General features: G+C 52.2%; 2 protein-coding genes across 6 annotated transcripts in view; one reads left to right on the plus strand and one right to left on the minus strand.

Annotated features, from left to right (window-relative positions):
* The window catches only part of LOC122384591, a 42,591-nt gene extending 37,721 nt beyond the window's left edge, over positions 1-4,870 (plus strand). For all 4 annotated transcript variants that reach the window (XM_043372155.1, XM_043372154.1, XM_043372152.1 and 1 more), the window contains exon 6: positions 1,292-4,870. In XM_043372155.1, coding sequence (XP_043228090.1) covers positions 1,292-1,670 — 379 coding nt within the window. In that variant the 3' untranslated portion in view covers positions 1,671-4,870. The remainder of the gene's footprint in view (positions 1-1,291) is intronic.
* A 3,187-nt stretch (positions 4,871-8,057) lies between these two features.
* Positions 8,058-16,768, minus strand: LOC122384568 (matrix metalloproteinase-24-like). 2 transcript variants are annotated; one of them, XM_043372107.1, is made up of 10 exons: positions 16,565-16,768; positions 15,124-15,244; positions 14,761-14,871; positions 13,677-13,854; positions 13,048-13,342; positions 12,584-12,892; positions 11,877-12,212; positions 11,451-11,568; positions 10,283-10,335; positions 8,058-9,333 (listed from the first exon to the last, which is right to left on the minus strand). In XM_043372107.1, the coding sequence occupies exons 1-9, from the start codon at positions 16,676-16,678 to the stop codon at positions 10,301-10,303; spliced, it is 1,617 nt and encodes a 538-aa protein (XP_043228042.1). In that variant the 5' UTR covers positions 16,679-16,768; the 3' UTR covers positions 8,058-9,333; positions 10,283-10,300. The 2 variants fall into 2 exon arrangements, with proteins under 2 accessions (XP_043228042.1, XP_043228041.1); XM_043372106.1 differs by lacking the exon at positions 10,283-10,335 and having other exon boundaries at positions 16,565-16,748.
* Positions 16,769-26,810: the final 10,042 nt, after the last annotated feature.

Raw genomic sequence — 26,810 nt, forward strand, 5'->3', positions numbered from 1 at the left:
AAGGCCTAATTGGCCGCCAATGTAACAGAACGCGCCGTCATTGCCTTGATGAAGAGGGTGCTAATTGCTGCGGGGCGAACTTTCCGATCGCGGCCAGAGTGGTGTCTTCATTAGGCGAATCATGAGGGCTTCACTGCCGTGGAAGAGCAGGTGTGGAGCCGGTTCATTTGTGTGTGGCACAATTGACGATAACTTCATACGAGGGACGGACTGTACCGCTTCATCTATTGAAGGCTGTATGCTGTCTGTTGTCACAGACGTTCCTAACACTTACACACGGAATTAAAACTGGCCGCCCTTTCTGTGCTGTATGCAATAAAGTGACGGCAAACAGTGATAGGATAGCAATCCTTGGTGTTAGCACCTAACGTCCGAGTTCCTTATGCATAGGTAAAACCTAAAGATAGAACGAGTGTGACAATGGACTATTTCAATCGAGATAAACAGAGGATGCCTCATAGGATGTCTTATACTCGAACACATCATCATCATAGTCCTATAAATGCAGCATATTGCCTGGGCCACCCTGCTGCAATGGACGGCGAAAAAAGCTGCCACAGCCGTCGGACAAGCGTCAAGCGTCATAGACTTGCCGGAGGTGCGCGTTAGAGCAATCACTCGCCTTTGCCTCCCAGGCACGACATTTTAGAATGTTTCGACTTTGAGGTAGCAAGTGTCTTACGCATACCATGACTTCGATATTATAAAATGCCCCGAGGTTCGATGTTCCACGGGCAATGTTGATTCACCTTGTCTCAACATGTATAAATGTGGATCTAAATGCAGCTTAAAATTAATAGGGGGTGATCTAAACTCTCATTGCACCAGTAAGAGACAACGGGACGGGTAAGTAAGCTGTAGATTGAAGTTCGGGGCATCAACCGGAATAACTTATGTAATTTATGGCGCAACTCGCTTGGAACCGTTGTTCTCATCGTCAACATTCAGAAAACACCATGTCACGCTACGCTACTTGCGTGCCTTCCGTACTTAGGCATGTGGCAAAGATCTTAGAAAACCGATAGGTACAGGTCGTTGACGAAAACATTAAATTGAGGACGCAATTGTTATGCATGATAAGCGGCTGTTGAATTGCTTGTGTTCAACTATGAGACCCATCACATGCTCGCCATACTGCACTGCTTTAGAGTTTAGTATCATATTATGTTATTTTCGACGAATGTTTGGTAGGAGCTCGCTCTCCCTGCCTCTGCCAGGTGGCAGCACAGTTGCACGCTGGCTCCCTGTCGCCAGGCGGCAGCACCTGTCTGACTGGTGGTCCGTGCCGCAGATGGACGGTGCCGGCCGGCCAGAGGACCGGGCCCGCCGTCTCGCTGGCCGAGGTGCTCGAGCTGGCCGTCACCGACGACCCGCTGCCCCCTGCGGCCGACACCTGCGCCGTCTGCAACCACCGGTACGACTTCGTGCTGCACGCCGCCGAGCTGGACACGGAGGTGGCGTTCCTGGCCTCCGAGATGGGCTGGCGGAACACGTGGAGGCCGCTCCCGGAGTCGGCGGACTCCCGCGAGACGGTGGTGCGCGAGCTGGCGCGGCAGCTGCCGCTGGTGCCGCGCCACCTGCTGCGCCGCGTCAAGCAGCGGTTCCGCCGCGATCTGAGTCTGTACGGGTTCCGGATGGACCTGGACACACTGCTGGAGGCCGCTCAGTGAGCCGGCCCAGTGTGTCCGGCCCGGATGGACCTGGACACACTGCTGGAGGCCGCTCAGTGAGCCCCGGCCGGTGGCGGGTCCGCGGGACGGCGGGACGGACGCTCCCGGGCCGGTGCAGCTGGTGATGGCCGGGCGGAACCCGAGATCTGTGAACGCTCTAAGCAGAATGGACCGTAAACTGATGAGACTGTAGGGAAAACGGCACGTTTGACGTGCTCTCAGATGGTGTTACCACTGTATATGCATTTATGATGTCGCAGTACTTTGTCGAACTGCAAGTCTTAAGGCCCAAAATGTACTTCAGACAGCATTCTTCCAAAATTTGCTTCACAAAATACTCAAATAATGACCGTTCCAAGACAACACATACCATCGAGACAGTAGGTACCGGGAGTTCCTAAATAAACAGACGATTTTAAAAGTCATTTATTTCCAGTTCCAATGACAAAATCCAATGAAAACCATAACTGTTGTATAGCACAGTCAATGCTATTTTATATTGGTCTGATCACTGTCTCACTGGCCACTCACTGATGGCGGCAGAGCACATGCTCCAGATGCTCTCCCTTCCGCTCCAGGCACAGAACGGCGCGGCTCCGTGCCGACTCCAGCGCGGCCCGGCATATCTCGGGTCGCACTCGGCGGACTGCACAGGTCACAGCTTCTTTGAGCTCCTCTAAGGTTCCCGGGTTGTTCCTGTACACCTGGTCCTTAAGGTGACCCCAGAGGAAGAAGTCACATGGCGTCAAGTCGGGTGAGCGCGCGGGCCAGCTGTGCACCTCTCCCCGTGAGATCAGCCTCTGACCAAAGCGGTCGCGCAGCCATTTCCGGGTGGCGCCGGCCGTGTGCGCGGTGGCGCCGTCCTGCTGGAACCACTGGCTGTCCAGCTGCTGTGTAGCGCCGCCCAGCTTCCGCCTCAGCGCAGTCCAAAACCTGCTGATGACCTTCCGGTACCGCTGTGCGTTAACCGTTACAGTGGCCCCAGCGCTGTCCTCGAACCAGAAAGGGCCAATCACGCCCCTGCTGCTGATCGCACAAAACGCAGTGCACTTGGCGCTGTGCAGAGGGGCTTCAGCGACGACATCTGGCAGGTCGGTCGACCAGAACCGAAAGTTTTGAAAGTTCACACGTCCATCGAGGTGAAAATTCGCTTCATCGGTGAACCAGATCTGGTGGAGAAAGTCGCTATCGTCGTCGCAGTTCCTCAGAAACCAGCCGCTGTACAGCATTCGTGCCTGTTTGTCGGACTCCGTCAGTGTTTGGTGAACAGACACCTAAACACTAGCTGACAGTCAGTCCTGGCCAGCCGTTGAGCCGTTGTCTTGCTGCAGCCCAGCTCCTGGCTCAGCCGCCTCAGGGACTTGTTGGCACTCCGCTGGAGAGCCTTCTGGGTCTTTTCCACGTTGTCAGGTATTCGTTTTGTCTTCTTTCGGCCGCATCGACCCTTCCTGAGGTTCTCAACACTGCCATGGGCCAGAAACTTCTCCACCAAACTCAAAATAACATTTCTCGATGGTGCTTTCCGGCTCTTAAAAAACCGCCGATATTTACGTTGTGTACCGACAATAGATTTTGTCTCAATATATAAGCGTATGACTTTTGTTTTTTCGTCTGTACTGTATGGTTTCATGGTGACAAGTGATTGAAACTGGTATCACACAAAAAGCAATGAACGTGCTTTCAGCACGTGCACTTTTATTAACATAATTTTAATCACAGCCACCGCCAGAGGGAAATTAAAATCGTCTGTTTATTTAGGAACTCCCGGTATTATCCAGTGTGACGAGGCAGTATTATGACGTGTGCGTGTTCGAAGAGTGTTATCGACGTGCTAACAGCGCTCGTCTGGACTCCGACCGCCTGGCAACGGAGCCTTGAACGAAACAGACGCCAGCAGTGGCTATACATTATTGAACTAGTTACGACGCTATCTGGCCGCTCAGTTGGCTTTGAATGAATTTAGCATAGCTGTTGTGCCCAGTTTCTTGTGTAAGCCATGTCTATACAGATATATACTGGACAGGGACCTTCTATAGTGGTATCCAATGTGAACAGGGCCACCGTTTGAGCAGATAAGGTCTGTTGATTGTGGCAACACCCATTTGATGGGCTATGGATTTGATTTAGGTGGTATAGCCGCTGCGAATTTCAAGTGCCGTTTGCATAACAGTGTCGATTGTGGATTTCCACATTTGTAGGCCGTTTGTGGACGAGGACCGTTTGTGTACAGGGAGTGTTTGTGGACATGGACTGGTTGTGCACGCCGGACGGGGACCGCTGTTGTGGGCAGGACCCGCTTATGGACATGACTGGTTGTGGTTACGGGTTTAAAGTCGCGGGTCGTGTTACGGCGAGATGGCTCTAAAACTGGAGAAGAGATTGTGACAGGGGTGGAGCTTCCTATTCACTTGGTGGGGCGCCTGCCCCACCAACTTGCCATTTTGCCCCACCAATAAGCGTTTTGCCCCACCAACTTAAGCCGATTTGCAGGACTTTACTGCTTAGCAAACCTATGTTTTTCGCATTGAGGAGCTTTGAAATGTCTGTGTAATGCAAAATATTATCTCTGTAATGAAAAGAATTGATTCATTGTTGAATTTTATCTAACTTAACAATCGGACATTGTAGGTTTGACAACTTTTTGCCCCACCAACTTTCCTGGAAAAGCTCCACCCATGGATTGTGATACGTTATGTGATGCGCTATAGGTACATATACATATAAGCCGTCTCTATCGTGAAATGCTGCTGACTAGTACAATAAGAACTCTCTAAGAGTACTTCTAACTAAGTGAAGCGGCGAGGGCGCATGTAAAGTGTCCATTGGTGATGCTATACCGTGTGTCTGTCGTCTGACACTGCTTTGGACGGTCCCGAGGTTCGCCCCGGAGGACACTAGCTGTTAGACCCGTCAGCCATTTACACTGTATCAGCCGTCTTGGGTATCGACTGTTACGGGCAATGTGCTTACTCGGGCAGTACATTCACACTGTATCAGCCGCTGCCGTCTTGGGTATCGACTGTTACGGGCAATGTGCTTACTCGGGCAGTATGCGACTGCCATCTGCTGAGAGAGGGGCCCGACCCCCTGGCTTAACCTTCCGTCCATATTCGACCCAGTGAGTGGTCGGCTCGGCTGCTGCGTTATCTCGTGATTGTGTGATTCCTTATTATTTATTGAATACATTTTTACAAAACGTTGCGAGCATATCACATGGATGGATTTAAGGTGAAGCAGGTATCAGGCAACGTTAATTCACGCGCCTTTTTATTCTGTCGATTTTTTCCGTTTTTCTTCCACATTAGGTCTGTTTGGCTTAATTTTTTCCATTTTTAAATGGATATTGCCTAAAGCAGCCGATGGATATCAGCAGCTAAGACGATTGGACGATGAGAGATCGTGGAGACAGACGACTGCGCTGGCAAATTTAGGTACTCTTAGCCAGACAGACGACAGACAATCAACTCTCGAACAGCCAGCAGCCAGTTAACTCCCAACCAGACTGACGGTAACCAGTTAACTCTAGGACAGACTGTGAGCGTTGGGGCGAGCAGACTGATTACCTTGAGGACAGATCGAAATACACCGTGTGGTGGATGTGTCAGATAGGACCGAGGCCAGCCGAGGCAGTCGCTCAGGACTCTATCTAGCCGGCGAGGGGACGGGGCCGCCGCTCCAGCGGTGTCACACCTCGGCACCGACACCCCTCCCCCTCCCCTCCCCTCACGGCACGCTTCCCATCTGGCACCGTCACGTGACCTTGACCTAGTGCAGTCGCCGGGCGGCCGACTCGGTCATCCAGCTGACACAGCATGGGCCAGCACTGATCCCGACAGCTCAGAAAAACCCGGCGCCGACGGCGAGGTGGTGGTGCCCGGTGCCGGACATACCGCGGCCAATGTTGGCCACCCAGTGATATCTGGTGACTGTCCGGTGACCTCTGTGACCTTTGTGACCTCTGGTGACCGCATCACAGACGCGACTCTGGTGGTGAATAATATCCTATGTGGGGGAGAGGGAACGATCCAAGCGGGTGGCAGGCCCACGCCTGTGGCCTTTCCGGGCGGGCATGTCCCAGTATTTCCGGTTTATGGTGTTGACTGTGCTGAATAATATCAGTGGTGACAGAGCGTATTTGAGAGGGCAGGCTGAGGACCGACTCTGTGGGGGCAGTCCGGGGCCCGAGTGATGTTCAATGCGCTGTCACAACGGAAGTGGTGCGATTTTCGCAACGAATCCCACCCTGAATCATTGGGAATTCGGTCAGCTTCAAGAACACAATGCAGCGACATTCATTCACACCTTGGTGCGTTAGGTATGACTCAGTACAGCTTTGTTTACCAATTTCAAATTCATGTGTTCACAAGACTGCTCGTGAAACCGGCGTATAATAAATAACTGGGAAGATGTCTAGCAATACCTACCTAGTTACCTACTGCTCGACGACATTACAGACCAGGCCAGGCTCTCACGCTAACTTTTTGTAAAATGTAGGGAATATCGTTCTGCCTTTGGTAATTGCTAGCAATAGGTATGCACTATAGAGCGAGCACAAGTTCGCTACGCTACATGCTTGGCAAATAGACCAAGACCGTCCGATGTCATTATTTCCATACAACGCTCGTAAACGTTTACCTACTCTCACACACGGAGAACTATTGAAGAGGAGGCACCTTTTGAGTCTCTTCAACTCATCTGTCTTCACCTAGACTCCGTGCACACCAGCTAAGAGTAAAACTTGGTATAATGTGTTACAACGGAAGCGTGTCTTCCTGGCTGGACGCTGGTAGGCTGCCGCAATAAATATCTTCCTGGGCCCTGGCTGTTAGACTACCGCAATGCCTTCCTGGCTGTTAGACTATACCGTAATGCCTTCCTGGCTGTTAGACTGTACCGCAATGCCTTCCTGGCTGTTAGGCTGTACCGCAATGCCTTGCTGGCTGTTAGACTGTACCGCAATGCTTTCCTGGCTGTTAGACTATACCGTAATGCCTTCCTGGCTGTTAGACTGTACCGCAATGCCTTCCTGACTGTTAGACTGTACCGCAATATCTTCCTGGCTGTTAGACTGTACTGTAATGCCTTACTGGTTGTTAAACTGTACCGCAATGCCTTTCTGGCTGTTAGACTGTATCGCAATGCCTTCCTGGCTTTTAGACTGTACCGCAATGCCTTCCTGGCTGTTAGACTATACCGTAATGCCTTCCTGGCTGTTAGACTGTACCGCAATGCCTTCCTGACTGTTAGACTGTACCGCAATATCTTCCTGGCTCTTAGACTGTACTGTAATGCCTTCCTGACTGTTGGACTGTACTGTAATGCCTTACTGGTTGTTAGACTGTACCTACCGCAATGCCTTTCTGGCTGTTAGACTGTACCGCAATGCCTTCCTGGCTGTTAGACTGTACCGCAATGCCTTCCTGGCTGTTAGACTATACCGTAATGCCTTCCTGGCTGTTAGACTATACCGTAATGCCTTCCCGGCTGTTAGGCTGTACCGCAATGCCTTCCTGGCTGTTAGCCTGTACTGCAAGGCCTTCCTGGCTGTTAGGCTGTACCGCAATGCCTTCCTGGCTGTTAGACTGTACCGCAATGCCTTCCCGGCTGTTAGACTATACCGTAATGCCTTCCCGGCTGTTAGGCTGTACCGCAATGCCTTCCTGACTGTTAGACTGTACCGCAATGCCTTCCTGGCTGTTAGACTATACCGCAATGTCTTCCTGGCTGTTAGCCTGTACCGCAATGCCTTCCTGACTGTTAGACTGTACCGCAGGCGCAATGCCTTTCTGGCTGTTAGACTGTACCGCAATGCCTTCCCGGCTGTTAGGCTGTACCGCAATGCCTTCCTGGCTGTTAGACTATACCGTAATGCCTTCCTGACTGTTGACTGTACCGCAGGCGCAATGCCTTTCTGGCTGTTACACTATACCGTAATGCCTTCCTGGCTGTTAGACTGTACTGCAAGGCCTTTCTGGCTGTTAGACCGTACTGCAAGGCCTTCCCGGCTGTTAGGCTGTACCGCAATGCCTTCCTGGCTGTTAGGCTGTACCGCAATGCCTTCCTGGCTGTTACACTATACCGTAATGCCTTCCCGGCTGTTAGGCTGTACCGCAGTACCTTCCTGGCTGTTAGACTGTACTGCAAGGCCTTATACCTAATGGACTCGGCTAGCAATCGTAGATAAATACTGTGAGTTGGCTGTCCCATTTTGCTTGTTTATCATCGACTTACGAACATTTGTCGTATCAAACGTTATCTTATGAAAAATATAGGCATCAGATTAAAGCGACTTTGGTACCTACTGGGCGCTGGCGCATAATCAATAAGCTGGAGGTTAACTCATCCAAAGTGATCAGCATCTTCCATAAACACATGATAAACACGGTATTTTGTGTAATGTGTATGGTGTTAGCATGTATTTATCATGAATATGCATGGATAATCGCTGACATTTGTTGTGATAATGGCCGGAACTCCTACAGGAGATTCAGTTTCGATAATTAACATACACTAATGACACATAAACACATATCTCAAACATTTCATATAATCCAGCAGTGATATTGACTAAATAGGGCTGTAGGTGTAGAATAGCACCAATAGCTCCGTCGCCAGCGCCGTTTAGTCGGGGCTTGTCTCTGTTCAACTATGTGTTTACTGGTTCGTGATAACTATCGACACACATACACAAGCACACATACATACACACAAGAGCACACACACTACACAGTATGGTTTCTATCGTGAACATGTGAGCCGTTCTGCGTCCACCGCGAGCTCACAGCTCGCCTAATCGGCCGACGCGCCGGACACATATTCTATCACAGAAGGCGCCGGTTCGGCCGACTCCTAATGCCCGGATCCCGTTTGCCCCTCCCTCCCCTCCCTTCCCCTGACCTCACGGAATCACGTGCGCTCCAGTCCGCCCCGTGAGCCGACTCTTCCATTCATTGTGCGGGCAGCGCACCGTGAGCCAGCTCGGTTCCCGGTTCAATAACATATCCACTGACGAGTCACGTTCCTGGGATTCGAGCGCCGTGCCGTACTCCTTGACTCAGCTTCCGACGACTCAGTCCAGCTGAGTCAGTCCAGCTGAGTCGGTCAGCTGAGTCAGCCCCCCCCTCCCCTAGTAGGAGTGTCTCTGTTCCGCTGGGATACTGGACAGGGCGGTGGGATTGTAAACATTACACCAGTCAGCTCCGCTGTCCGACGGTCGGGGCGGCCGGTCCGCATCCCACCCGTCCTTGTACGGAGGCCGCACGGCAGGCGTAGACAACACACTGACTGACACTGCTCAGACGAGGTGTCAGCTTACTGGCCGATATCCGTCACTGTAACTGCTGTATCGCCAGGCACCGGGGGACTGCCCTCGACAATAAGTCTGGAATACTGCCGCCGCGACACTGGCTCCGAAACTGTGACTACGTGACACTGCGGCAGACACACTGACCGTGACTTCGTCTCCGACAAACGTCTCTCTCAGAGTCTTTGATATGCTCCCGGGAGACTGCACTTCCTAACCAGCAACAGACCGCTGATCAGCCGTCTCAGCAGCGCGCAGCAGCCAGCACGGCTGAGCTCAGCAGCAGCAGCAGCAGGCTGGGCAGAAGACCTCCGGCGCCGGAGCCGCCGATCCTCGGCAGGAAGTCGCCGAACCCCATCACTGTCGGAGGGATACACGGGTCAGTTAGGCACACACGTCACCAAGCCGACACAGAGACACGATAGGTCGACTCGACGGGACGAGGTGCAAGAGGTGAATAAATAGGACACAAATAAACGACAAAAAAAGCAAATGTGTCGCCTTGACTTCAATGGATAATGTGCAATTTTGCACAAACTTATCTAAAATAGATGCAAATAAAACAAGAGTATCTTAAAACAGAATTTCAAAGAAGCTTGCTTCTACTGTTCCTATCATTTACCAGAATCATGCACAAGTGATTGGCTTATTCGCTGACCAGAATGCATACAGAAAAAGGGAACATTGTGACATTAATTAACACAATAGACGCTCCATTGGCATGCTGACATAACAAACATGGCCGCGCCGAGTGCAGTGGGTGCAGTGCGGTTAGTGTGTCACCACTCACAGTATTGACACGACGCTGCCAAACCCACTATTTGAGTGCGACCGGTCGAGCGCGTGTGAGAAAAATAAATGTTGGCTCAGCAGAGCGCTCGACGTCCGTGCAGTCGGCTGCGGCATGCTGGGCACGGCGCAAGGTCAGCAGTGCGCCGCACGTGCTGGCTAAAATGACTATGGGTGCCTACTGCCTAGGCCTACAGATTAGAGAAGACCACAATACTTCTATTGTACAAACATACAAATAGGTACTACCGCTGGCTGTTATTCATTCAAGCTGGGATTTCATGTGCAAAATGGACATGCAGGAAGTTATGAAAGAGAGGATGGGATGAATCGATCCGTTAGTAATACAAATTGCGTCGTATACTAGTACGTTCTGATTCTGCTTGAATTCCAGGAATGCCTTGTGCGATGGTTAGTGGTGTGATTATCTAGAACTACGGTTAGTTTCCACCAAAGCTAACTACGTAGTTAGTGTGTCATGCTAGTTAGAAGTTAGAAACACGGTACTACGATGTCGTACCTCGCACTGAGTGGAAAATTACGAGGAGAAAATCGTAGACGATTGCCAGGGACCTGGGAAGCAAGTGCATGTTGAAGGCATTGCTAAAAACGAACTTAACCAATAAGGTGTTCCATAAATCAAGCAAAATGAAAATAAAATGTGATCCACGTCAATCAACGACACAGCCATGGACATAGGTGAAATACAACACTCAGATTAGCGTGTTTCAGTGTCACCAGATCTGTAACGTTTACAAACTGACGTCCTAACCCACTCGCTCGAGCCATGTCTGAGGTCATGATGTCTCCATGACCCTCACAAGTTCCCGTTGCCCTCTGAGCACCCCACACGGATCCCACAGTACAGTGCGGGCAGCCGCCTGTCTCCAGAGCCTACAATGACACCAGTGCCCCGGCTCTGGCAGTGAGCACACAGTATCTGCGGACCGTGCTCTGTCAGCAGGGCTAATCGGTCGACCGGGACCGGCACGCGGCGCCCGTCATAACACAGCTCGGCTGCGGGTCGGGGCAGGGTCGGAGGAGCGCCCTGAGGTCTCGACTGTTGTGAGCCGAAGGTAAACGCGCGCTGGTGACACTGACACTGTTTGGTGACACTGACACAAGTGGGTGACACTGCAGGCGTCCTCATTTGCCCCGACTATCGCGTGCCACCAGTAAACATCGAGTCGACATTCGTGGACGCTGGCCTGGCCGGTGGGCTCTCCACTTCCAGGTCAGACAGGCCAAGCCAAAGGCCTATCTGACCTCGAGGGATGGGTATAGTTTTTGTCCCATATTTCAAAATTGGAATATCCAATTGAAATTGTGTACTGGTGGGTGGAGAGCATTCCCATTTTGAAATCAATAATGTTTAATATCAATGATCACCCGTAACCACCTGAAAAGTGAGCTATAAATGCGCCGATTTACACAAATTGCACCGTGGGATCGGATTAAACCGCACAATATCGCGGCCTTGGGTATATAAGCCGTGACAAAATGAAATTAATTTAACTGGAGACACTGTCGGTCAACCACCATCTGTTCCCTGTTCTGTGCCCTAGATTGTGTGTCAGGGACACTGTCTGAGACAACAGATGTCACCAGGCAGGGGCGGGGACGACGGGCGGCGGGCGGAGATGGCGGGGAGCGGGCGGAGGCGGCGGGCGAGGGGGGGGGGGGCTTACCTTCGTCATTTCCGCTGTAGTCTGACGGGTTGTCGCTGGAAGGTGTCACCAGATTGGAGATCTGGCCCGTACATCCGAACCAGTACTCGGCTGTGGAGCGGGGGTAGGAGGCGTCCACCTGCGGGGAACGGGTCGGCACGTCAGCCGGTGGGTGACGTATTTCCCAGTCTCACCCGAGCTCAGCATGTGGTATGGCCAATGGCATCATGACACCGATGTGAATGCTGGCTTAGCAGACTAACTTATTAGCAGAAGTTGCGCGGATGTGAGAACAGCCAGAACACCCACTGTACGTTGTTCTTTTCGTAAATTTACGCAATAGTTACATGATTGTGTACTGAATAGCGTATAGGGCCAAAACCATGGATCTTTTCATTGTTTCAATTTTCCGAAAGAGAAAGGAAATAATTATTTCAGCCCACTTACCGAGAAGGCGGCGTCGTTGAACCGATAGTACGAGTCTCCCTTGAAGAAGTAGGTGCGCTTGTTCTCGTAGATGAGCACGCTGTCGATGTTGTTGGGGATGCCCTTCCAGATGCTGATCGGCTGCGGGTACTTGTCGCTGACGCCCGGCCGGCCCGTGGTCTCCAGCTCGCTGTCAAACCGCCAGTACTGCGAGCCCTTGAAGAAGTACATCTTGCCGTTGGCGCGCCATTTGAAGGCGGCGTCCAGGTTGTCGGGGATTCCGGGGAATCCGGCCGAGATGGGTTTCGGGTAGCCGGGGTCCAGCTTGAGGCCGGTCATCCGCCAGTACTGGCTGCCCTGTATTGGTGGAAGGCGATGGAATCGTCAGACGACGAACGACTGGAGCTCGACTTTATACGAGTAAATATAATGTTCTAACTACGTATAATGATTCTGTCTGGCGTCTACTGGGTTCTGATTCCCAAACGAAATTATAGCCGCAGGTTGAATGTTGTTTGAAATAGAAAACACTATCGGTTAGATGTGTGTTTTATATTGACAGCCGTGAAAATTTTATCTTTGTCCTCATTTTTACCGATTTTATCGACCCTAACAACCCTTGAGCAATCTCAACCACGCTAATCGGGGTTCCACCAGGTTACCAGAACACAACAAGTCATGCATGTCATCCGACATAGTTCCCAACTCCTCAGTTCTATTCGTCTCACCTTGAAGAAGTAGATTCTATCGGCCTCCTCGTAGGGCAGGATGGCGTCCAGGTTGTCCGGCAGGCCTCCCCACATTTCCCTGATGAGGCGCGGATAGCCCTTCTCCACCCCCGAGCTGGTCAGACGCCAGTAGTGGTCTCCCTTGAACACGTACGTCCTCTTCTGACCGTTGACATCGATGGTGAGCATGGCGTCGACGGCGCTGTCCTGGCAGAGGATCGGGTCCGGGTCCTGGCGGTCACCCGGTGAGGACGGCTGGCGCGGCCTGGGCGCCGGCGCCGCGTCCGCCGCCGGAGGACCATACAGCTCCTGAAAACGGGAAACGGTGAGAGAGACGGTGTGACAGAGACAGAGAAGGAGGGAGGTGGCGTCTGAGTGAGACGCAGGGACACACGATGACGTGCTGGATTTTCTATCGTCACAGCAATCTCTAAAAACTCGGCCTATTTGTCGCCGCCCCTCACCTGAATGGCCTTGATGTCGTCCTCCTTGATGACGTCCCGGTCGAGGCTGGGTGGCTTGTAGAAGGGAGCCATCAGTGCCTCGTTCACGTCCGAGTGAGAGAGGCCCAGGCTGTGGCCGAACTCGTGGGCGGCCACCGTGAACATGTCGATCCCGCCCCGCTTTCGCGGGTCCACCTTCCAGTTCTCGCTGTCGTCAAAGTGCGCGTCGCCGCCGTAGATGGGGAAGAAGGCGTGCGCCAGAGTGCCGCCGGGGCCGTCGAAGGCGTCACCGTCGCCATGGTCACCGCTGGCGAACCTGCGGAGCAGTAGCGTGGTGTCAGGTCAGGTCAGGTCACAGGGCCGGGTCACGAGGTCAGGTGGAGATCTGTGTGGGACATGACGGCACGAGGATAAGCAAAGAAGTGGGGTCCCTAGTCAGAGCTGCAGTTGTGTCGTTAAAGCTGCCTATGCGTTGCACTGACTAATCATGCAGGGTTAAGACGATAAAGCTATTTGTATAATGCATGTCTATCGTGATCGTCAAAAACTCGATGGGCAAACCAAAAATGTTTGTGCAAAGGCGAGTGCAGAGGCGTCGAAAGGGTTCAAGTGAACCGATAATTAACGGGCCGTAGTGTTCAGCGGCTCACCTGATTTCGATGTTGGACTTGGAGCCGGTGCCCACCTCCTCGAAGGACAAGCCCGAGACGTCCGACCAGGCCTTGAAGGACTCCAGAATAACGTCCCGCACACCGTCCTTGTTGTCCAGCAGATTCGACGGCCAGCTCATGATCTTGTACCTCAGGGTCTTGGTCCTCCAGCGGCTGCCTGTGGTAGCAGCGTCAAATTATAAACAGCACTGTAAGAAAATAAGTCCAAAGTAAGTGTAGCTAAAAGATGTGTCCGTGCGCTACAATTGTTAACAATGCTCCAAAGAGTATGAGGAGCGCTTTGTTCAGCTGTCATACAATGAACAACTTCAGCTTTGCTTGCACCTCCAAGTTGCCGGTCAAGGAGCGTCGCATCTTCCGTTCATAGTGTGCCACTGTTTCCGGTGCCCCTGCCGGTGACCTGATTTCAGCCCTCGTGACGGCACAGCGGCCGATACGGAGCAGGCACCCGGGTCACGGCCTTGAGGGACCTCCAGAACTGCGGCCTTCGTCCTGTGTGCCTTTTTCTATTTGTCTGTCTGTGTGAAGTGTGTGCGTTTGTACCTATGTCTGTCTGCCCGCGTCCACTCGCTTGTCTGTTGTCTGCACCAGTCTATTAATTGTGTATGTGTATGTGTGTCATTTAAGTCCAATTAAAACATAACAAACGATATGAATCGGTTTGCATGAATGCCCGGCCGTGTGTCCACAGGGCCAGATGCGCCATGCCCTGTACGGATTGTTTCTCATCCCGATGTGCCTTTGCCCGGCGCCGGAACGTCGGCTGAGTCCTGAATTTCTGCACCACACGGAAGTACGTGGGAGGAGAGGAAACGGACGCCGGCCTTTTCTCGTTTCCCAGCCCCGTGCTTCCTCAGTCCTGCATTTACAGTCCGGATCAGGCGATAGAGCCACAGTTCCTGGTGCAGTTACGCTACCAAGAACTAGCGCATGTTACTCGACATCCTCTTCCTATCATACATTCCATGCAAAGAGCGGGGCTCAAAGTTCAAGCACGTTATTACTTAGTGAAAAAGTGGAAAAGTGAGGGCCTGTGGACGTGTGACCGGTCCGGTTCGCTTACCCTGGAGAGCGTATCGCTTCCGCCGCCGGGCGCGGTAGCTCGGCCCCAGCTTGTCCTTCACACCACAGCGTGGCTCGCGCATTTTCTCTATTGTCGCCTCGTCCAGAACACCTGAGAATGCAGAAAATGTTATACCTACAGGGCTCCGAAAAATCACAAATCAATTATTGAGTCAACAGTCACAACTGTTATGTCTTCCGCCATAAAGACATCACGGATCGCTATTAGAAACAATATTAGGTGCGGCCATCAAGTGCGTGACAGTTCAGCCCGCGATTAACCACCCAACTGATTGTGGGATCCCAGCAGTGGGAACCCCGAGGGGTCACCCGATCCCCCATCCTGTCAGAAGTGAGCACTCACCTGTCACCTTCAGTCCGGCGAACCGCTGAAACTCCTCCAGATTGGAGGAGAGCGATACCAACGCGCCCGACTTGTCCTCCGTGGGACTGGATGACGAGTACCCATACCGAGCCAGGTAGGTCTGCCGACACGGGAGGGGTATGGTAAAATTACAGCTGGGGGGGGGGGGGGCAGTGGCCAGTAAATACCCATACCGAGCCAGGTAGGTCTGCCGACACGGGAGGGGTATGGTGAAATTACAGCTGGGGGGGGGGGGGCAGTGACCAGCAGCTAGGTACTCATACCGAGCCAGGCATATCCGCCGAAACGGGCCGGGTCTGGTATTTACGCTCGGGGAGGGGAAATGTTCAATAGTCCAATACCATTGTAAGGTTTATCTGTCGAATTCGAGCTCGCGGGCAATAATGAGTTTTACTTTATTTCATTATTACAGTCGATGCCCATCGGGAGGCTATTTTGAGCCAATGGAAGCGACTGCAGGTATCCGCCGATCGACCATTCAGTGGTTCAATCGCCGTCCCGTCCTAACGACTCTCTCACATGTCAGGCCCTCCGCTGATATAAAGTAGAATCGTTTGGAAATTGACATTTGGCGTGCGCGGGTTAGCAGCGTTTGGGCGCATTCATACTCGCCGTCATTCATATTTGCCGTTTCCGCAACGGATGTTTGCTGTACTGAGTCACTTTGAGGACAATTTATGCTCCTTAGTTATTGTGTTGAAATAATTTTCATACGCTGCCATTGTAACATTATACTGAGAGATTGTTTTGTAGTCCCGATTTGAGTGGCACTGGCGCTCTATATTTACCTTTTCCCGACAACCCTACATAGATCGGGCCCCTGAGGACAGCGCCCGAGCAACAAGTTTTGCCTAGAGGCGGGCTTCGGTTTCGTGAATGCGCCCATTCATAACATTCGAACTGAATCTCTAGTAGGAACGGCATTGGATTTTGATGGGACACAATTGATAGAAGGTAGGCAATAGCCGTTTTCACGACGGGCTATCCGGCGAATGCACCTGATTTGACCAAATCTGCACCTAATTTCTTTTACAGCAAATATCTTCATTTTGTGAATTTATTTCAGTGTTTTAATCGATGATGCTCTCTGGTAATATGACAAAGCAGGCATATAAGCAATTAGTGCAACCCTATAGGAGCTGATAGCTGCTAAGAGACACACTGAACCTGATTTGACCAAATCTGCACCTAATCTGTAGTCTGTACCAGATGTGCACCAAATGTGTACCAGATATCCGTCGTGAAAACGGCTTATATGCAGTGACGCATGTCAGTAAAGGCAAGCGAAAACGCAAATGACACCCCTCAGCCTGCTGCTCGATAACACCAACTGGATTACAACGTAAGGTAAGCGGTTCTGTGTCAAATCCTCTCAATACTGGGCTGGTTGTCCTACAATGTCGAGTCTGTTTGAACTTACCGCCGCCTCGATGATGCTCTCGGGCGGAGAGTCCTTCAGCGTCGGGTTGGCACCAGTGGTGTGGATCACCAGCACCACTGCGATCACCACTCCCAGCTGCAGCGGCGCGGCCATGGTGGCAACTGGAGCGGTTCTCGGTGTACCACCTCCGACCGCCGGCGAGCGACTGTGGCCGCCGCCGCCGGCCCCCCTGTAGTCATGCTGGCAGTGAATCATCGACCCCAGCCACCTCCTGCGGCGCTCGGCGCCCCGTCCGCAGCACTCGGCCGTACCTACCCCACACGCGCACCCAGGTTCGGCGGCGCTCCGGGAAGCCGCCGGGCCGGTTCGCCGAAAATGTGTGACGTCAGCTAGCGTGAATGGCCCGCCCAGCTGCGCAAGTGCGCACGGAGGCACGCACTGCGCGTGCGGGGATGTGACAACAACGCGTCACAGCCGCGATTATTTGCCAATCACGCGCACTGCACAGGGCCCGTGGGACGGCGCCGGACAGTCCAGAACTGTCGAACACGTTACAATGTCCTATTATACTCGTAGAATGCGATGCCTGTGAACGTCTATTCACGTTCTTGTATTTATGATCACATGTAGCGTATGCATTGCAGTTCTGTTTATCCCGTGGTTAGATCATGCGCGCGCAGTATTTATTTAACAGTTCATTGACTTGTAGCCCAATATTTGTATGGCTGACTCCAGAGCGCTCTGGTTCACAGGACACTGGACTGAGGGTATACGGCGAACCGGTACCTTAATTATTGCATGCGGGTAGCGACTAGCGGCGACAAGTCGCAGCCGCAAAAACGTCAGGCAGCAATTTACAGGATATTTTATATCATATGATTGCACAATGCACAGCCGTGCTGAGGCTCTGTTTTGGTCTAGTGCGTTATGAAATCCTTTTCTTCTTGAACGGACATATAACGGAGAACTTATATCACGATGTCACGACTCACGAGAAGGTGAAGTGCACTAGTCACGATATACTTAAGTGAATCTTAAATGTAGGGGGATTTCGTTGACGCTCTTCGAATCTGTCTCGGAAGATGCCCTCCCGATAGGATATATTGCTTCTCTCTAGATCAGAGAGGAAAGAACAGGCCTATTCCCTCAGCAGATAATAAAAGCAGAAATGGCACATAAAATAAGGAGCATCTCACCATTGATCAATTTTTAGTTTCATGGTAATATACGTCCTATTGTAGGCATCTACCTCCTACATTCTCCATCAAAAGACTTCATAAAAAAATATGTAAAAACGACGTCAATAATGCAAATAATAATAAAATCCTACATGAGGAGTGAAACCAGCATAACCAGTTGGCGGATCATGGTTCTGCAGTTCTGAACAGTCCATTGTTTCTGGGTACACTGGGGACACTTGAACCGGGCTCCGGCGCCCAGCTCCAGTGATTCCGCCATGAGTTCACGCCGCGCCGGCTGTGTGAGTCCAATCACCGTGAGCTGGCGGTCACGGGCCGGGGGCGGTGTACCGTCTGGCTGCATTCCGACCCCACCCTCCCTCAGCACTGCACCGGCACAGCGCCGCGGTCACGGTCGGTAAGTGCCGCCGGGGCTGGCCCCCAGCGCCGCCCACGAGCTCGGTATTATGTTACACGGGCCGTGGGCGGTTTTATTGACCAGCAGCCGGACTTTGTTGATACTCAACTGCTCCATGCCATTTAGACGAGGCACGGAAGACGTGTTTGAACGAAAGGAACCAGCACTACACCCGGTGGTCGGGTAACCATGTCCTCGCCCACACGAGTTCTCAGAGCGTTCTGAAAACACATACAACTGCGCAGTAAACATGGTGGTTCATAATTCAGCCGGAACTTCAGGAGGAGTGTACGGGGACCCGCAGTTGCTACTGTACAGCGACCCTGAGTAAATTGTCCCAGCACACTCACAGGGAACAAAAATAAGCTGTCAGAGGGCACGCACTAGTGGTGTCAATCGGAACTTGAATCTTCGGAATTCCGATTTTGTCCAATGTCCAATCCGGAATTCGGTTGGACAATGGCCGCAGGCTTTGGACAACTTTAGACAGTCGCTTGCTACACCTTAACATTTTTAAAAAGCAGTCGTGTTTAACAATGATTGGCTATTAGAAAGCTCAGCTTTCGATATGATTAACACTTTTGAGCTTGTAACGGTACATGAAAAGCAAATGAAATAACAGTGTTGAGTGTAAACTATTGCGTAGGTGTCGGACATCTTTGGACAAATGGCTGGCTTGGACATTTTTGGACGGACAATCGACGTAAGCATTGGACATTGGACGGACTTTGGACATACGTTTTCTGAAATTAACACCACTAGCACGCACATAAAACCTCAGCTGCTCTTGTACAGGGACCGGCAGTCGATATCAATGTTATCGGTTGTTACTGGACAGACGGCTAGAGTTGGGGTTCGTGTACAGTAGCAACTGCGGGTCCCCGTACCAAAGGCTCAACAGAAATGGTCGCACTCGGCAACATTTTACCGGCAACGAAAACCATAAACTTTGCTGGATAATTCGATAAAAACAAATTCGTGTTTCGAAAAATTTGAACAGTGAACACTAAAAATTTTCTTTCAAATATATTTACATACGAATTCGCGCTGCATTGTTAAATATGAGCGCCTAGTCGTTGCTTAGTCACATTTCCATGATGCATCTAAAAACTGGCGCTCCCTTATTTCAGGTCCTTTTGAAAGACGAATGTAAAAAATCCCCCAAATTTGTGTCCTAAATATGTCCAATTATATTATTTGGATATGTGAAATAGCACACGCTCAAGATCACGTTAGAGGTCTGGAAAAGTAGGAGGAGCGCCTCCTGTAACAGTGTGTCCGATCGTTGTCCCCTGTCGCCCGTCTCGCTATTCGTGCCGCGGTGTTCGGACGGTCGAACCCCCGGTGCCGGTCGATCGACGACCGTCGGCCATTCGGACCGTTCAGCGCCGGTACAAGAGACGCGAGTGCTCCCGTCCGCGGTGTTCGATATACGCGATATATACGGCGTGTCGATGCTGATGACACTAATTGCGCTGTCCTGACAGATGACCTTGAGGGTGTGAGCGCAGTTTGGCCGGAGTAGGTGAAGAAGATATGTACACTGCAGCTTTAAAAACGCTCCTTGGGTCACCTGTCTTCTCTAGCAGGTTATTTACACGCCCCTTCTCTTTGGGCGATTGGTAGCCCTTCCCATCTCAACAGCCGACCTGACCCTGGCAGGGGTCACCACCGCCGTTCCAAGTTACCCGACAATGACAAAACCCACGATGATCGCTGGGACGTAACCAGCCACCCCATGAAAGGCGAGTAAACCCCAACACCGCCCGTCGACAGCGATTTACCAAACAGGTCTTTAACGAGGATTAATGGCCGGTGACATTGCAGTGTGTTGTGCTTTCTGAGATTGCTCAGAAGCCATGACGAATTGCGTTGCCTACGCATGCGTTACGTGACGACACATGAAGTCAAAATGCCAGTGGCGGTAATGACAGAGCATGTTCACCAGCTTCACCCGCATTTGTGTATTTCTATCGTGGGGAGAAGCATATTCGCGATGGGCAGTATCACAGGAAGACGGTTAACATTTAAAACCGTCTTTCTTCAACCAATGCACCTATGCAGTAGGTATCTTCGCTAATCCGTCAAACATTCGCTAATCCCAGAAAGAATTCCAGCTTTAAAAAAAGAGCACAAAAGCCACTTGACTCCGTCCCCCATTACCTCCAACCGCGGAGTGCACGAGTTCCCGGAACCCGGTGTATGTAGTGTACCGTACCCTCGCTGGGACCTGTGCAGTGTGCAGGTGCCTTCGACTGGCCCACTGCTCTGTGCGAACCACTGATGACGTCATCGGCCGAGTGTGTAACGTCAGACAGCGGCGATAACCGGTTGGGCGTGACTGCAGTGCAGACGATTTGGCGGCACTATTTGGCAATGGTCCCAGTGGGTGAAGCGTTCAGCTATCAGCAATGCATCCACCTGCTGCACCATGAGGGCTGATCTAAGAGACCGCGCCGATCAGCTGGGCGTGGACGGAAGCCATCCGACAGCCCACCTCCCCGCCCGTATAAACCGGAAGGAAGTGAGTGAGTCGCCAGGAGTCAGCGCGGCCAGTGAGTCATGACTCTGACTCTCAGTAGAGCGGCCACTCTGGTTACCGAGACACTGGTCAGACGGAATTGCGGAATAAAACTCCCATTTCACGGCGGTCGTTGAGTGATTCAGGAGGCACGCAATGCGTCACCATCACGGGTTTCCAAGCCGACACCCGCCGCCGTCTGATACTCTGTGACACACATTGTTTGGCCGGATGATGGTACATTGGCACACTGTTCCGGTATCGATAGATAATCCCAGCCTTGCCGTTCGTAACTCTGAAACGAAGCCATTCATTGGCGAGTGACAAATTCATTGCGCTTTGTTAAGTAAATTAATAGTGGTTTCAAAGCAATGAGGCCTACTCTTCTTAATCCGGTTTTTCGGCTGGCACTCGTGGCGTCTAAAACTGAAGTGCTTCATTAGCCCGGCGAATTCATTACGTTTAAATGAGTCTCGCTCGGATTTCTTTGATTACATAAGACGAGTTATGCCAATTGCCAGCCAGCACTGCTCGAATATTCTATATTTCACTGCATAAATAATACGAACCGTCGCAAAGCAGGCGCGGTGCGGTTATTGAAATTTGTAAGGTATTAAGGATTCACGGTCTTTTTAAGTTACATAACCGCCTTCTGACGTGCGGCCGGTGCGCCGGCTGCATTCCTCCCCCCCCCCTCCCCCCAACATCCACCCCCAGCATATCGGCTCGAGCAGCGACACGACACATTTCCAAGAACTGGCCGCCGTTCAGGCCGGTAACGACTGGAGGATCGATTGTACCGCCCTGGGTCACTGCCATCGCCCCGGCGGCGGGGTCGCCCCCCCCCCCCACGGCACGCGCAGCCGAGGGGGAGGAAGTGCGTGACAGCTCCCAACGCGTGCTCTCTCGGGCCCGCCCGGCTGGCCAGTGACGTCACAGGGGTCTCGAGAGGCCCAGAGAGGTCCAGAAGGAAGGCGATTTTGGGATAGCGTTGGAGGTAATGTGTAGGTAGTGCAAAACTTACCATGTCAGAGTAAAACCGATTGAGATATTAAAATAAAAGATAGGTGGGTACTGGGTATGAGAGACGCTTTTCCTAGTTGATTCAAAATGGCAGATCACACATGTAATATTGATATATAGGTATAGATAACTTCTTTGAGCGAATTGTTCCTCGCGAGGACATAAAGCATGGACTTGGACATTGAATTGTGGTTTTCAAGTCACGGATGTGAAGGAACGACGGTACCAAATGTTATGTAGGCGCTTAGTTTAATGCTATTTAACCGCTCTAAGTGCCTGGAAATATGTTTGCTATCACGGGGACCGATCTCTGAAGGACCAATCTCACTCATTATAAATAAAGTAGCGCATGCCGCCCGAACGATTATGTAATATTATATAATCGCGCAAGGCTCGAGAATGTCGCATTGATTTCCTTCACGTGCTCCTGGACTTGGACCGAAATGAATGAGACCCGATAAATTTTAACTATTATCACGGACTGCAAGTATGTATGTACAGTCGTGTACAGGTTGATGGTCCCCTACTCTTTATCCACCGGGTTCCTATGGCTCAGCATTGGCAGCAGCCGCCTGGTACCGGTAGGCTGTGCCGCATGACCCGAGAGTGAAGCGGCACAGTCTACCCACGCCGTTTGACATCGGCTCGGGTCGCCGGGTGGAGCGCTTTGTAGACCAGCTGTCGCGTCAGACCAGCGCGGCGCGGGGGAGGGGCTCGTCTCGGTGGTTGGCGTGGGCTGGCGAGTGGTGTGGGGCGTGTTGGTGGACCATGGGGGCTGGGCGGGTGTGTGTGGTCACTTGCTGCATTGCACATTTTGCGTCGCTTAACAATTGCATTCCTGTTTTTGCTAAGCACAATGCACGGAAGACCCAGCGAATATAATTTACTTGTGCATTGTGCAAAACGTGATTTGGCACGGTATCGAGGCAACCATAGGTCTTGTGCCACATATATGCATGATATTTAGGCAATACGCTTACAAAATGGTAGATTGATCGGATTGATCCTGGATGTCAATTCGTATGTTAAATGTCGACATGTATTAAATGAACGAATGAATGAATGAATCAATCAATCGACAATCGACATGTAGATATAAAACCGTATAAATGGCTCGCAACCACTAAAATCCAACCAGATCCTAACTCGGAAAAGTAGCCGGAACCCCGATGAGGCTCGAGCCGGGACTCCACGTTGAAAGTTTTGCCAATGATCCATCATCATTCCACCAAGCTAGAGCGACCGGCACCCGAAACCACAAAAAGCATTCATTGACTTTGCTGCCGACCTCCCGGCCCCGCCGCCCGCCCGGCCAGACTTTGCCCCGGCCGTGGCCATCATCCGGTGTAGCTCAGCGGCTCAGCGTAGGAGTGCTAGACTGTGAAACTGACCGGTAGTGAGAGGCCCGGTTCGAGACGCTCCGCGTGATGGATGTTTATTTCTGTGTCCGAGGCTATGCGATTAGTCCACTTTTCAGAAAGATTATTTGGTGCAGGTCTGTTTTCTTTCTTTGCTGCAATTCATGAGGAGACCGTATGGACCCTTACCTGTCCTTCCGCAGCCCACTTGGGAGATGGGTGTTTGAACCCCCCTGGGCAGGGATGCGGAGCCGGAGCCGGAGCCGGAGCCGCCGGAGCCGGCATATTTTGCCCGGAGCCGGAGCCGGAGCCGTCAAAAAAGGGGGCGACTCCGGCTCCTTTTCTTTAGAGGAAACAATTATTTACCTATGTTCGGTTTGACAGTAGGCTAGGGACCGTCGAGGTCCTGGTCAGTGTTCTCTACCTTCAGTGTTCGCATACACGGTTACACCTCGCCTCGCATTCAAAGCAATGCTGCCACCACCTACAAGGCGTAAAACAATGTGGTATTCAAAATAGCCTTGTTATACAAATACAGTAGCAACGTGCACCAATCCCATCGCCTTTTTTCTTCGACCCGTATTTAATTGATCGCATAGGGGATGTACTTAGTAGAAGCCGGAGCCGGAGCCGCCGGAGCCGGATCATTTTACTCGGAGCCGGAGCCGGAGCCGGAGCCGCCATGACATTTCACCCGGAGCCGGAGCCGGAGCCGGAGCCGATTTTTTTCTCCGGAGCCGGAGCCGGAGTCGGAGCCGTCTGAAATTTCCACGGCTCCGCATCCCTGCCCCTGGGTTTTGTGAATATCTCTAAAGCGAATTTTCGGAGGGTGGATTACGATCGGTTCTATGCGACAAGTGACCACACACACACAGCCCCAGGTCCGCTGACTCCCTCCCCACATCACCCCCGCCCCACACCACACTCCAGCCCGCCTCATCCACCGAGCCGAGCCAAACAGACAGGCCTGACCCTTACCCCCCCCCCCTCCTCCCCCCAGCCGGTGAAACGCAGCGTCCGGTCAAATCGCTCTACCAGGCGACCCGAGCCGGTGTCATACAGTGTGGGTAGGCTGTGCCGCTTCACTCTCGGGTCATGCGGCACAGCCTACCGGTACCAGGCGGCTGCTGCCAATGCTGAGCCTTAGGAACCCGGTGGATAAAGAGTAGCGGACCATCAACCTGTACACGACTGTACATACAAACATACTGCATTTATTCATTGATGACAAAAAGTTCTCTTAAATAGAGCTAACTAGAATGGCAATAACTCCTTCACAACATATCCAATCTCTATAATCATGTCTTACAAACGGTCACATTTGCTGCTGTGCCTAATGGTCAATTTAATCGATCGCAACGATTAAAATGGCCGATAAACGACCATTCTAGCAGCTGAAATGACCTGATGAAAAAATGACCACACCGGACCAAAAATGACCATCCCGGCGGCTGCACAGAAAGATGAGTGACCATTGATTGCACATCGGCAGCCGCAATGACTAATAAATGATCATTAACCACCTTGGTAGTTGCAATGACCGATAAATAACGGCATACCGGCACCTGAAATTGCCGATCAATGCTGTAATGTTCGATGAATGACCTGGCAGGCCACTGCAACGAGTTATAAACGGCGGCAGTGCGCGACAAGCAGTCTGGAAGCAGACACACCTATCTACCAATCAGCACCATGCACTCTGATTACGAGAATAGGTGCAGTTAGCTACAGAATAATGTTCCACTTTTCACAGACCATTGATTAGTTGCCTGGAGTGGTAGGCTGTGCCGCATCACACGGGATGAGGGACACAGTTCAACGCTGGGACGCAATGCTCACCATAGACACGCTTAATTGTCCTATAAACGACACAAGGTAGCGCTCCAGTCAACCGATAGCTTCTGAGGCGTGGAACATCATTCTGTGGTCCACTGTACATCTGCAGTCAATCTCTCGTCCCCATTATCATAATCCGTCATCTGCCGCCTTTCCGTCACAATGCGTCACGTTGTTACAACTCAGTGTCGTTTCAATTCAAAAGCAGAACGCCAGATGGTCGGGCGTTTAGAGGTCATCTCTCCCGACCCCGGCCGTGACCGCGACACCATACCCTCCGGCGGCGCCTGTCGCCACAGAGCACGGCCGGCTGAGTCAGGGGTGAGTCGGGCGAGTCGGAGTACGAGTCAGAGACGCGTGCCGCCGCTACCGCAGACGGGGAGGAAGGGAGGGAGAAGGAGAGAGGGAGAGAGAGACAGATACAGGGAGGGAGGGAGAGAGAGAGGGAGAGAGAGAGGGAGAAAGTCTGTCTGCCTGCCTAGCTGTTTGACTCTCTCTCTCTCTCTCTCTCTCTCTCTCTCTCTCTCTCTCTCTCTCTCTCTCTCTCTCTCTCTCTCTCTCTCTCTATCTTTCTGTCCCTCTCTTTATGTGCATCCCCGCGGTCAGCCCCCCCCCCCATTCTCCCACGTGTCTGCTGCAGTTGCGAGAGGACCCGTGACGCACCCCCCCCCTCAACACGAACACGTGCAGCCAAATGTCCCCCCCCCCCCGGTATCCGGTGTTGATATCCAGTCGGTGGTCACTTCGCTGGGTAATGTGTATTCTGTGAATGGACAGAGAACGAGCGGCGGCCAAAGGTTATTCACTCCGTAACAGATAAGCTCCCCCCCCCCCCCCGAGGCCCGGACGCTTTTAGATTTCAATGCAACTTTTGTCTTCCGGCAACTCACTTCCAGTCGTATTGTAAATATTCTTGAGACAACTGTTCGAATAGAAAGAGCTGGGAATCGCTAAACATACCAAAACACCAAACTTCGCTGCTATGCTATGGGATATCGAAGCACGGCACGTTGAAGACGCTAAAATGCCGCGGAATCCAGGTCGCGGCGCGGACGGAACAGTTCGATCGATCGACCCGGGTCGCGCTGCGGGGTCGGACTATTGGGTGAATGTGTCGTATAGTGTGTGTGGGCCGTGGGGGTGCGTTCGTGGAAGAAGTCCCCGTGAACAAACGACGCGACAGTATGTATGCTACCAGCTTCTCGTGAATTAAGTTGATGAATAATGAATATGAATGAAGCGGACGGTGAAAAGTCTGCCCGTTCATTGGTCAATTGATTGACAAAAACGATTAGTGTGAGACGGATGATGACAAGACGGGTGTGGGTCGAGCACGATCACAAGACGGCGCCTCTTCCTATGAACCATTGGACCCGTGACTGGCTTTGTTTGTTTGTTTGTTTTGTTGGGTTAGGCCTAGGTTAGGTTAGGTTAGGTTTAAAAGGCTTAGGTTAGGCGTGGCTGGCTGAGCAGGGGGGTCTACTAGGCCAGGCTACGGACAGCGCCACCGCCCGAGGCGGCTGCCTTGCCGCAGGGTTTGAGGGTCGGACGTCAGGCAGCGCCACCACCCGAGGCTGCCTTGCCGCAGGGTTTGAGGGTCGGACGTCAGGCAGCGCCACCACCCGAGGCTGTGCCTTGCCGCAGGGTTCGAGGGTCGGACGTCATGCAGCGCCACCGCACCGCCCGAGGCTGTGCCGTTTGGCTGATCGGACGTCAGACGGCGCCACTGCACCGACCGCGGGTCCGTCCGAGGTTACCGTGCCCCGGGCCGGCCAGGGGAGGCACTAGCCGGCCTCCCGGCCCGTCGGCACCGACTACGGAGGAGGCTCCTACCGAGAGGTGGTCACATACGCCATGACCCTGAGTTTGTTTTTGTTTTGTTGGGTTAGGCTCTTTCGGTCTGACGAGACCATTTCGGGACCTGAAGAATGATAGGAATTAGGGGGAGACA

This window comes from Amphibalanus amphitrite, unplaced genomic scaffold, assembly GCF_019059575.1.
Source record: "Amphibalanus amphitrite isolate SeventyFive unplaced genomic scaffold, NRLGWU_Aamphi_draft 000193F_arrow, whole genome shotgun sequence".
Taxonomy (NCBI): Eukaryota; Metazoa; Arthropoda; class Thecostraca; order Balanomorpha; family Balanidae; genus Amphibalanus; species Amphibalanus amphitrite.

Excerpts from the sequence above, each read along its gene's own strand:
- LOC122384568 (XM_043372106.1), bottom strand. The coding sequence starts at position 16,678 with ATGGCCGCGCCGCTGCAGCTGGGAGTGGTGATCGCAGTGGTGCTGGTG. Across the intron at positions 12,213-12,583 it reads ATAGAATCTACTTCTTCAAG|GGCAGCCAGTACTGGCGGAT; the intron begins GTGAGACGAATA and ends CCACCAATACAG. Across the intron at positions 11,569-11,876 it reads TCAACGACGCCGCCTTCTCG|GTGGACGCCTCCTACCCCCG; the intron begins GTAAGTGGGCTG and ends CGTTCCCCGCAG.